At 34.2% G+C, this 11536-nt stretch overlaps 2 protein-coding genes across 2 annotated transcripts; one reads left to right on the forward strand and one right to left on the reverse strand.

The window, feature by feature from the left end:
• Positions 1–2576: 2576 nt before the first annotated feature.
• On the forward strand, positions 2577–6632 carry f3a (coagulation factor IIIa). Its single transcript, XM_056738132.1, has 6 exons — positions 2577–2805; positions 2972–3080; positions 3954–4147; positions 4234–4418; positions 5447–5615; positions 6000–6632. The coding sequence occupies exons 1-6, from the start codon at positions 2727–2729 to the stop codon at positions 6143–6145; spliced, it is 882 nt and encodes a 293-aa protein (XP_056594110.1). The 5' UTR covers positions 2577–2726; the 3' UTR covers positions 6146–6632.
• A 134-nt stretch (positions 6633–6766) lies between these two features.
• On the reverse strand, positions 6767–10608 carry acp5b (acid phosphatase 5b, tartrate resistant). The gene is made up of 6 exons (XM_056738131.1): positions 10185–10608; positions 9757–9947; positions 8716–8843; positions 8426–8617; positions 7218–7365; positions 6767–7133 (listed from the first exon to the last, which is right to left on the reverse strand). The coding sequence occupies exons 1-6, from the start codon at positions 10255–10257 to the stop codon at positions 6894–6896; spliced, it is 972 nt and encodes a 323-aa protein (XP_056594109.1). The 5' UTR covers positions 10258–10608; the 3' UTR covers positions 6767–6893.
• Between the last annotated feature and the right edge of the window lie 928 nt (positions 10609–11536).

Here is an 11536-nt window from a genome sequence, read left to right on the forward strand (position 1 = left end):
TATATAAGAAAATATGTTTTCTTTGCGTTAAGGTACATTTTTTCATAAATATCCTTCATCACTTTTTTTGTTATAAAAAGATTTAAAAGTAGTAATATCTGTCATCTGGCCCAAAATATGTTTATTTGTGCAAAGTCTCATTTTACCATTTAATATATTAGTGATTGAGATGTTTTCAAGCTGTGGAGCAATGTATTCAATACAGAGGCATTCTTAATATAAACAATGACCGTGTATACAAATGAATTTATGACTTAATAAGCATAGTTCATCAAAAATATTTATGTATTGTATTTATTCTAATTATGTTTGGAGAATGTTAAGACGGGAACTTTCAATACAGAAACACTTTTGGTAACAGTGAATTTACTCTTTAAGGGTCTTTCCATCCCATTTAGTTTGTAATACATCATTTAAAATATGTCCTTTGGTGTAAAACAGTAAACAATAACTGCACGCAAGTCACAAGCAATAAATAATTCTTAATTTGTGTGAATTATCCCTTTAAGACCATCTGACCTTTGAATCACATAACCTAATAATCCTTTTCAACTCATTTAGTAGCGTTTTAGAGGAAACACTTGGGAATCCAAGTCCAACAGAAGCATTCCTGCGCATTCTTCTTTATTTATCTTTTCCTGCACCTACATATTTCGTTCCAGTGTTTACAAAGGGCTGATTGTTGTGTGTTCTGGGATTTACTGACTTCAAACATGCAGGTTCAGCCCTACACTTTTACTCTGACCATTGTTTCACATGTCACATCCTCTCATAGATCTCTGCAGGATGATCTGGCTGATGAAAGCGGTCATGAGGATGGGGAGGAGACGCAGCAGTGGATCTGATCTATTTTAGGACCAGAGTGAGCTATGATTTCATTTACATCAGAAATGGGCTCACAATGAACTCACAGAGCTCCAGCTGGAGGAAGACAAACTTTAATCATATCTGAGACTGAGAGAGTGTTAAATAATTTGACCTTTCAGTGATCTGAACAGGACCTCAAATGCAAGATGACTCTTGATTAGTATGTGTGTCTGGGTATTTTTAGTTTCCCATTAAAATAATCTAATATACAAATATATTAGAAGCTGTTTTAATTGATCATTCTCAGAACAAATCACCAATCCTAAATATTCAACTTGTTATTGAATAACATCTAAATTCATGAAATTTATTAAGAAAGCTACAAATGAATAATCAATCAATTTAATGTTTAATAAAAAATAAAGGAAATTAAATGTGACATACATGGACATAATGTTCAGACATTAGAAAGGAGGGGTGCTTTGGACCACGATCCAACAGCCTATCTGAAAAGCACAGCGATGTCTTGGAAAGCCCCACAGCATTTATTGTGTCGTGCGTCATTAACATTTTCCTGTTTCAAATCCTTATAAATTCATGTTGTTTTAAATTTTGATATTAAATGTGACTCTCCCGTGAGATTACAAACCGAGCATGTCAGACTGCCTGAAAAAGTCCTCAAATAGTTCAGCGTGATGAGAAATACAAGAAACATCCTCTTTCCAGTCTGATGCTTCTCTGATCGAGTTTCAATTGAGCCCTGTAAATGCTTTAGCATGCAAAGCCAGAAGCGAGAGAGGGGTACAAGCCGCTCATTAGCATAAATATCTGAATGGGCAAAAGAGCCCTGCTGGCATCCCAGGACCTCAGAGGTGCCCAGAATACAAAACAGAAGAATGTCATGAGTAATTTTTGCTGTTCTGGTGGTCATCAGAGGGGATTATGCCCGATATGAGTTGAAAGGCTTTGTGAGTGACAGAATGCATGATGCACAAGTGCTTTGTTTGTGTGGCAATTCATTAAAAAATACGTCAAATTAAATCATAATAATGTTTGAGATGACAATGACTGATGTTGCTGCCGACATTAAATCAAGTTTGTTGCACTGATCAAGTCATGAAATGATATGAACAAATAATTGCTGTTTGTACTCAACTTGTCCATTGAAAGTTGATATAAGGTCTGTTCTCATCTCATATTGTGATATTAAGAATAACATAAGTGGACACATCAACAATTTACGAAACGTCATTTTATGCTCGAAAAGATTCAATGTAGACATATTTAAGCATCTTTCTTATAATAGGCAGTATGCTACCTCTAACAATGAGCGTACATTACATGTTAATGTAAATTAATACAAACACAGTTGAACAATGATGATTCGTTTTAGTTAATTGTGCATTAGCTAGAGTTAAGTGTTTTTATATCAAATATCATGTATTAGTAAGATAAAAAGTATGTACTACTGAAAAAAAATGTTGTATTTATAAATAATAATGTTGTGTGGACGTACTGTGGACAGTTATTCAAAGTTATATATTTATGTTCTTAGTTTAATTGTTAAACTAATATTAACAGATGGGACTTGTATGTAGTCTCACCTTAAAAAAGACATACAAGGCCTACACAATCATAACACAAGTCAGTCACATTCTTTTCACGTAATCAGCCAACTGTATCAACAGACTACAATACACAGGGGAAATCCATAAATGGTTATATTTGTAGCAGAGGGCGGGACTAAATTACCATATTCTGGTGGTCTCGGTAGTCACAGCTGTATTGCTGTATGTGCACTCGTTTGCTCTCTCAAGAGGACCAAATAAAGCTCCGTGGGACTGAATTTCAATTCATTATATTTTTTTATATCCTACCTGGGTTAAGGAGCTTCACTCTTTCGTTTTCATCGGGACGATATGGAAAGTTACAGAGAAACGAGACTTCAAATGCTCGTGTTCGTCTTTGGCGTGTTCTTCATGAGTGTTTGTGCCTCAGGTGAGTCTCTTACCTGCGTCATCAGGAAATGCTTCTTAAAACATCGTTAACCATTATTATGATAAAACAATTCCTATTTATTTGAGGAGTTTTTGCATGATGTTTTGTGTTTTAAATATTGCGGGCGTTTTCACATTTGTATACGACTTTATTGATGTTTTTGTAGAAACCTTTCCGAAAGCACAGAATGTCACCTGGAATTCCATCAATTTTAAGACCATGTTAACCTGGAGCCCAAAGCCAAAGGATTATTCATACACCGTTGAATTTTATGTGTAAGTTGTCGATCTTTGTTGTTGTTATTACATATTAAACTAATATTTTTTATTAATATTTAGTTTAACACTTTAAATCAATGATCAAATGGCTATAGAACTTTCTAACACAAGGGTTTGTATTATCTCCAGGTTTAACTCATGCTAATAAATGTAATGATTAATGTAAAGGCAAAGTATATATTGTGATTTTGTTTTCACTACATTTAAAAGGGTCTTAATAACCTTAGAGTAAAATATATATAAACAGTAGTACACGCTATACTGTACGAAGCAATAAAGTTTCATTGTCAGGCTGCATGGCTCCATAAGAAAACCTTTAATGGCATAAAAAGTACTTATGAAAGAAACTAAAATCCAATTTTTTTCTATGCATTGTTTTGCTCTTATAGCTCATTTATTTACAGACTGTATTATATTACCAACATTACATTTATGAACAATTTAGTGTAATCCTTTATTGAACTATTGCTCACAATGTAATCTAAGGATGACCATAAATCACTTAAAGTGTATAGTTTATATAGAAAACAAGTGACTTTTAGCTTACGTGCCACAGGTCACGGGTTTGAACCCAAATATATTACAGCTTGAATACACTGCCTTCCTTCGGATAAGTGCATAATTTTAAATGTAAGTTTAAATGCTTTACATTCATGTGTAAACGGTGAAATTGAATACTTTATGATCAACGTTTGGTCACAATCAATGCTAAAAAATCTTCTGTCACGTCTTGTCGATTTGCCAGCTCACACACAAATCCACACCCATGACCTGTTAGAGCAGGCACCAACCTGCCTTAGATTTCATCTAATTTACTGTTATCACACAATGTTTCCTGAATGTTTAATTCTCCTTTTGAAATCCCCACAGAATCGGTCAGAGCAGAGAACGGAGCCCTCATTGTATCAGGTCCACTGAAACCGATTGTGACCTGACTACCAATTTAAAAGACCTGAAGGCTTCTTACAAAGCAGACATCCTCTCTGAACCCCTCCTTGGGGTCACCTCTGACCTGATCGAGCACCCTTCTACCACTTCAGAGAGATTCTCCCCATACACTGACAGTCAGTATCCGGGATCTTTTTTATTGACCCTTGGCGAATGACATGAATATTTTCAGGGTTTGTAAAGTATCTGTTTAATCTCTCAGCTGTCATCGGGAGACCAGAATTCAAACTGGAGGTGGGCAGTGACAAAAGGAAAATCACGCTACATGTGACGGACATACCCACGGCTCTCTATAATGAAAAGAATGAGAGACTCAGTATCCGTGATGTTTTCAAGGATGAGCTGCAATATAAAGTCATCTACAGGAAAGCTAAAAGCACAGGGAAGGTAAGTCTCGTCTCTTCTTGCTTTTTACATGCAGTAAATGTTTATTCGGTCATTTACACCCCGATTAATTTTGCTTTATCCCACTAAATGATCATATTAACACAAGTAGAGTTTAAACATTTGAACACTTTTTGTTCTTATTTACTTTTATTTTCAAGATTTATGATTCAGTTTATGTTTTGCAACCCAGTCTTTTATTCTTGATGTGAAAACTGTGATGGTTGTAAAACATATAACTTTACAACATGACGGAGTGTCTGACTCTTACAAAACTTTACTGTAGTAACACTACTTTTTGCCAAAATACCATAATAACTACAGGTACGATTACTGGTTATTGAGGTTATTATGACATGTAAATGTGATCATAAAAGAAAAAGTACTGTATACGCAAGTTGCTGTAACTAATCATTAACAGCAAAAGTACATACAATGTTCAAATAAGGTTAAAATGTAACTTAATTTGTCCGTGTCTGTTCTTTTTGTTGAAAACTCAATAAATAAATCATATATAAAAAAATGTAATTTTAATTGAATTCATCTTAAACATTTTATTTTGTTAATTGAATCATTTGCGAATGTTACAAATGAGTTTGTAACAAATATCTTTCTTTATGTTCAACCAAACGAATATGTTTATACAGGTATGAAACAACTTGAGTAAATGATGACATAATTTACATTTTTGGATGAACTGTCCCAATAAAACAGTTTACGGATATTGACTTTGTCAATCACTTTACTGTACTGAGCTGTAAGGAAATATGTGTTAACCGTGTATTACCTACATCTCTTATCAATAAAAGTAAATAAATTAACACAGATTCTTAAAGCTTCTCTTTGAAGAAGTTCCCATATTCATTTATAAGTGTATAGTAACTGTAGTCATTTTGGTATTTGAGCAAAAGCTATTGAGCCTGAATTCAGAATATAAATTGTGTGATCCACTAAAAAAGATTCTCAAACTATAACGTGAATGCATAAATGTAAAACTGAAATACTCAATCTGTTGTGCTTTGATTCCTCAGAAAGAGAAGATCTGTAAAAGCAGCACCATCGAGCTGACGGATTTGGACAGAGATGTGAGTTACTGTTTTAACGTCCAGGTCTACCTCCCCTTAAGGAGTACAGACAAACAACTGGGGGAGATGAGTCACATCCAGTGCTCTCCGGAAGAAAACACCTCCATCTTTGACGGTAATGCTTCTACAGATATTATATTAAGACTGGATACTATGTTTGACTTGATTCATCAGGGGCTTTTAGAGGATAGCATGCTTGTCAGATTAGAAGTGATTTTCTTTCCCAAAATAGACTTACTCCCCTGCCATGGATCGTGGACAGTGTTTATACTCTTTACGAAGTGTCAGCTAATATTGCATCGTATCAGAAGATATTATGGTCTGCGTGAAATCTATTCTAATGGACTGATTCAGAGCACTGCGAGATAGGAGACCATAGCTGATAAGAAATAAGTGGCCAGCACTTCTGAATGAATCATTCTTAGCGTCTATAGACACTTCAAACCGCAAACAGCAAAATTCTTGTGACACTAACAACGCTGATTCCATGTGTTTGTAGAGTATGGAGCGGGTGTCATATCGGGGGCGATTCTGATCATCATTTTGGCGTTATCGGCAATCATCACTACGATCGTGATGTGCCTCAGACGGAGAAAGAGAGTCAAGAACCCTGGAAAAGAGGGACGGCCATTAAATCATTTGTGAGGAGTGCGGATTGTCTGCTTTAGTACTTCTCTCTTATAAAGGGAAGACGATGCCTTGATTCAACATTCCTTAAAACACTGGAATCCAAATTGTGTTTCTGTGAAACCTAAAGATAGATATGTTAGACATATAATTTAGCAAGACCTTCATATTGTCAGGTGGTGGGTTCTTTAGTGTGTACATGTTTTTTAACACAACCTAATTATTTTTTACTCTGTGATGCTAACAGCTACAGAATAGCAGAAATTCTGTAGGATTTGTTTTTGTATATTTGGGAGATTTAAAATCAGAGCTTATTTTATAGAGAATATTTTTTTAGCTGTTTAAGTAGTAAATTGTGTATTTGTTTGTAGTTTTTCAGTGAATGTTTTAGGCCATTCTATCTGCACATGGCTAACCGATCACACACTTTTTTGATACAAATGCACACTATATTATGTGAAAATGGTACTGATCTGGGATTTTGTATTAAAATAGATAATTGGAAGTTTCACATTGTATTTATTCAGAGGACATGACTTCTTATTATATAACTTGCAAATTCATTAAATGGACATGAACACAATTTCTGAAACAGCTGTATGGCGACCCCAACTGTTCATAGAACTCAATGACACAAAACACTTTAAACCTGTTTTTTAATAAAGCAATTCACATTTTAACACTTTAAAATAATTGTACAAATGCAAGCAAAGCAGGAATTAAAAACAATATGTGTTTTAAGCAAACTTTTCTGAATCTAATCATGTCAGAGTCTGCGTTTGGGTATTGAAGTCTGGTACACACATTTCCCATCTGGCTGGATGTAACTTATCAGCATTTCACTCGTATGCACCTCAAAGTACACAAACGCTCCTGTCGTCTCATTGACAGCGTTGGAGAACAATTGCCAGGATGATGGAAAACTCTTCTGGTGGTCTTTAAAAATATCCTCATTTATTCCAGTTCCACTGACCACATACGAACTTCCATCATCTTCTTTGATAAACTGATGGAATAGAAAACAAATTCTTCACTCATGCATTTGATCTTATTCCTTGATGTTCTTTGATGATGTGAGGATGTTACCAACCTGCAGGCTGTGATCATGACCACACAGATATAAAGAGACATTGTACTTCTTTAGTAAAGGCCTGAGCTTTGATATCAGACACTTGGTCGGTCCATGATGACCAATTGACCAAACTGGATAGTGACCGGCCACAATGACGAATTCAGACCTGAGGAATAATAACAAACAAATCTAGACAAATAACTTGAATATTTGTTTCACATTTGTTGTGAAGAACTGCTATGCATGTCTGCGTGTGTCATTTTATTCTCTGTGGAATTTGCAATGTATTTTCCCACACACATGTGTGGTCATGAGTTTCATATTATCTCAATGTTTTCTGTTTGAATACTCAAGGATTAGTTAGGATTAAAGGAAAAGTTAAGACTTTCTTTATTATGCAGAACACAAAAGAAGATATTTTGAAAAGTTGGCTCTTATCGAGCCTATTGGCATTGGTTTTGTGTCCATACAATAGAAGTCAATGGGGACCAATGGTTTGTGGTTATCAACATTTTTCAAAATATCTTCTTCTGGGGGCCAGTGTTGTTTGGTCACCAATGTTCTTCAAAATATCTGCTTTTGTGTTCTGCAAATAAAAAAGTCATATAGGTTTACAGACAATGCCAAATTATTCTTTTTTGGGGTGAACTATACCTTTAAGCAAACTATATGAATTAAGCAACAATTAAAGGGACAGTACACCCAAAAAGGAGAAATCTAGATCAAATCTATAAGATCACAATTGTTGTATTCAAATCAATTTGAAGCAACAAAAAATATTTAATTGCATCAAAGAACAATGAATACAATGAAGATCTTGAATCTTATATTTATTCTTAGGTCAAATATTTAGTACAAAATGTCAGGCGTGTTTTTCATGTCTTGAATTTGGGAGTTTAAAAGTAAATAAAGGAATGTAACAATGGAGGAGTTAAAGGAGGTATGGACGGTCAGGGCCATTAAAACATCCCTAAAATTCCTGTGTAATTGCTGACTAATATCGCCCCATATAAAACAAAACGCATCCCATAATTAATCACATTGGAATTCAGCTCATTTGCTATAATGACTCCCGTATGTTATGACAGATAATGCTTGGCTTGTGGATACATGGATGCAGTCAGCAATTGTGTATTTTTGACATTGTTCTGTTTGCTTTAGCATCCCGACCTGCCCAACATCAGCACTGGCTCAAACAGGGCGTGAGTTTAAAGACTTTTACTCACTTTGTGTTTTGAAGTTTCTGCTCAATCCATTTCCACTGTTGGTTTGCAGCAACAACATCCTCCGGACCCACAGGATCAGGTCCATCATAAGTATTCCCACACAAAACCACCGTGTCAATCATCAGAATGGTGACGGAAGCGTTACTCTGGGGAACCTTGAAGTTCAGCTCATAGTAGAGGTCCGGGTAGATCCTGTTGGACATTATCAGAACAATCCACAATCAAGCATAAAAAGCTCAGACCTTCATTTTTTATGAAACCTTTCACCTTGAATGTAACCCTCGGCTCACCATCTTTCAGATCTGTTGGAGTAGGCAATCTGTGCTGACACGTTTCCACGGTGATCATGATTTCCTGCTACCAGGTACCATGGTACAGGGATCAGAGCAGGGTGGGAGAAAACATTCTCAAAGGTAAACTGAAAGAGTAAAAGTGAAATGTGGAGAATGTGTTAAAGCTCTTTCTCTGTTTTGAACATTTAGAAAATAACAAATCTTTACATGCGGTTACTTTTTCGATTTCTATTGGTTTATTAGGACTATCATTATTATTATTACTATTAATGAATTATTACAATATTTTCATGAAACGGACATACACTTTAAAAAACAAATTTTACATGATTTTACTGTAATATTTTACAGAATTTTCACAGAATTTTGAAAGATGTCGAATTTTAATATTTTAAGTATGCAAACTGTTATTATTTAAATTTGTAATTTTATTTAACATTTTAAGTTGACTTGCAATTTTCTTTATTATTATTACTATTATTGTTATTTATTTATGAAATATTAATATATTTTCACGAAACAAACATAAAGTGTTAAAAAACGATTTTTAGGTTTTATTGTAACTTAACTTACTTTAACCTTGGCATTACGGCATCATTAATAAAAATACCGTGGTTTGCTTTATACACAGACTTATATAATCTATACGCTTCAGTGTTTTAACTGTGGTTTAAATAGTTTTACTGCAAATAAACTACAGTTACTATTTAAAAATTATAGGCTAGTATTTGTCATTAGTGCATCTGCCACAAGGGGGAGCTACTCATCTTTCACATTGATGACAGTGTCACATGACCAAACTGTGTAAAATGAGTTCATTTATCCAGAGAACCCTCAACACTGTGTGCTATTCAGACTGCCAGAGTTACAATTTTGTGCAGAGGGACTTATTTACGAGGTTTTCAGAATCAACATAAGAAACATACTAAAACAAGCAGGAAAACCCTTCTTTACCCTTCCTTTTTTTAATTAAATGAGGTAAGACATTCATCCTCTCATGGATCAGTTCACACAAGTAACTACAGCTGGTGATCAAACCTTAAAGCGTGTGTCATCTTCATCCTTGACACCACTGAAGTAGAAATGATCTCCCAGACTGAGGACAAAGTCCAGGCCCAAGATCTCCGTAATCCTGCCGAGTTCATTCGCTGTGTCAATCTCATGTGAAGTGTAGTAGGGGTAAAGAGGAAGACCACCCCAGTCTCCGATCCCAGCAAACTTTAGAGAGGCTACAGAGAAAAGACACTTTTGAACACATTTCACAAGAAGCGGATACATTCAATTATTAATAAGCATCCAAATATAAATGCATTGCAAATTCAACAAACTCACAATGAGTTTACGATCACATAAGGATTCCTAAAGAACAGGTTTTTCTGCACTGTAGCAGACATGTGACCTCCTTTACACAATGACAAGTGTGAAATCATTAAGATAAAAAAAAACCACATTCAAAAACTCTTTACCTTGTTTATTGGCCTGACATGGTGTGCATAACATCTGAAGCCAGATGATAAGAATGGGGGTCAGCCAAGCCATAACATGTCCTCAGATGTCTGATCTGATCCTATAAACGCTCACAGTGTAGAAATTAAGTTAAGGGTGCGAGAGCCAGAAAGACACCAACAGACTGCATACAACCTAACACTGCTATCTGAGCATAAAGGGAAACAAGATGTGGTTTATGACAAACTTCCTGTATTGAGCTTGAAGAGAAACATGAGAAGCAGTGGCCAGTGTTGACAAAGTTACATGGTAAAAAGATTATTGTCGTATCAGGGTTATTATCTAAAATAAAACGACTAAAAGACTATTAAAATCACTTATCTGAAATCAAAAAAATACATGACTTGAAGAGCATGAAGTATGTTTTCTTTTTTTAAGGAAAGTTGTTTTTTGATAGAATAAATACTAAGAAAATAGACAAAACTGAAATAATAAAATAAGAATAATAATAATAATACAAATAATCAGCAATGTTAAAAAGTAAAATAATAGTATAAAATGTTGTAATGCTCTTATCTTAAGGTGAAATATTTGTATATAATATTTAAAAATCAAAATGACTAAACTAGAAAACTGCTAAATATTTAACTAAAATTTAAATGAAAACTTAACAAAAATAACACTAAAACTCAAACAGAACTAGTAAATAATAATAAAAACAAACAGCAACATGTTAAGATTATATTATTTTAAGATAATATGTTTTAATATGCCCTGCGATGGGTTGGCACTCCATCCAGGGTGTATCCTGCCTTGATGCCCGATGACTCCTGAGATAGGCGCAGGCTCCCCGTGACCCGAGGTTGTTCGGATAAGCGGTAGAAAATGGATGGATGGATGGATGTTTTAATATGGCAGAAGAAAATATCCAAAAATGTAAAGAAAATATATGTAATAACTTAAAAATATAAATAATACACTTACTAAAACTGAATTAATCAAATAATAATTAATGATAAAAACATCTATTTAAAAAAAATTGCATATAATATTGTAATGCATTTTCAATATCGTGTTTAAAATGAAAGTGACAATTAAGAAAATTGCAAAATAATTCCCTAAAATAAATATGAAAATGAATTATGAAAAAACTGAAACACATAACCCAAGATATGTAAAAATACTAACCTCTGAATTTTTAATAATCAGTGGTCATTATCACTCAATCAGTAAAGACAGAGTAATAAATAATACAAATATAAAAAATATGATTAAATATTTAATAATAATTCTGCAGTTGTATTTTATATTTTAATATAATTAAATCAAACGTGTCTTGTATGTTGTATCTTCAGAAAGCAAAAGTACTCAT

Source organism: Triplophysa dalaica, chromosome 23, assembly GCF_015846415.1.
Source record: "Triplophysa dalaica isolate WHDGS20190420 chromosome 23, ASM1584641v1, whole genome shotgun sequence".
NCBI classification, from domain to species: domain Eukaryota; kingdom Metazoa; phylum Chordata; class Actinopteri; order Cypriniformes; family Nemacheilidae; genus Triplophysa; species Triplophysa dalaica.

Bases quoted from the DNA above. Each gene is read 5' to 3' on its own strand.
- f3a (XM_056738132.1), top strand. From the start codon at position 2,727: ATGGAAAGTTACAGAGAAACGAGACTTCAAATGCTCGTGTTCGTCTTT. The intron at 4,419-5,446 runs GTAAGTCTCGTC...TTGATTCCTCAG, and splicing joins AAGCTAAAAGCACAGGGAAG to AAAGAGAAGATCTGTAAAAG. The intron at 5,616-5,999 runs GTAATGCTTCTA...ATGTGTTTGTAG, and splicing joins AAACACCTCCATCTTTGACG to AGTATGGAGCGGGTGTCATA.
- acp5b (XM_056738131.1), bottom strand. From the start codon at position 10,257: ATGGCTTGGCTGACCCCCATTCTTATCATCTGGCTTCAGATGTTATGC. The intron at 8,844-9,756 runs GTTTGATCACCA...TTACTCTTTCAG, and splicing joins AAGATGACACACGCTTTAAG to TTTACCTTTGAGAATGTTTT. The intron at 7,366-8,425 runs GTGAGTAAAAGT...ATTATTCCTCAG, and splicing joins CAGAAACTTCAAAACACAAA to GTCTGAATTCGTCATTGTGG.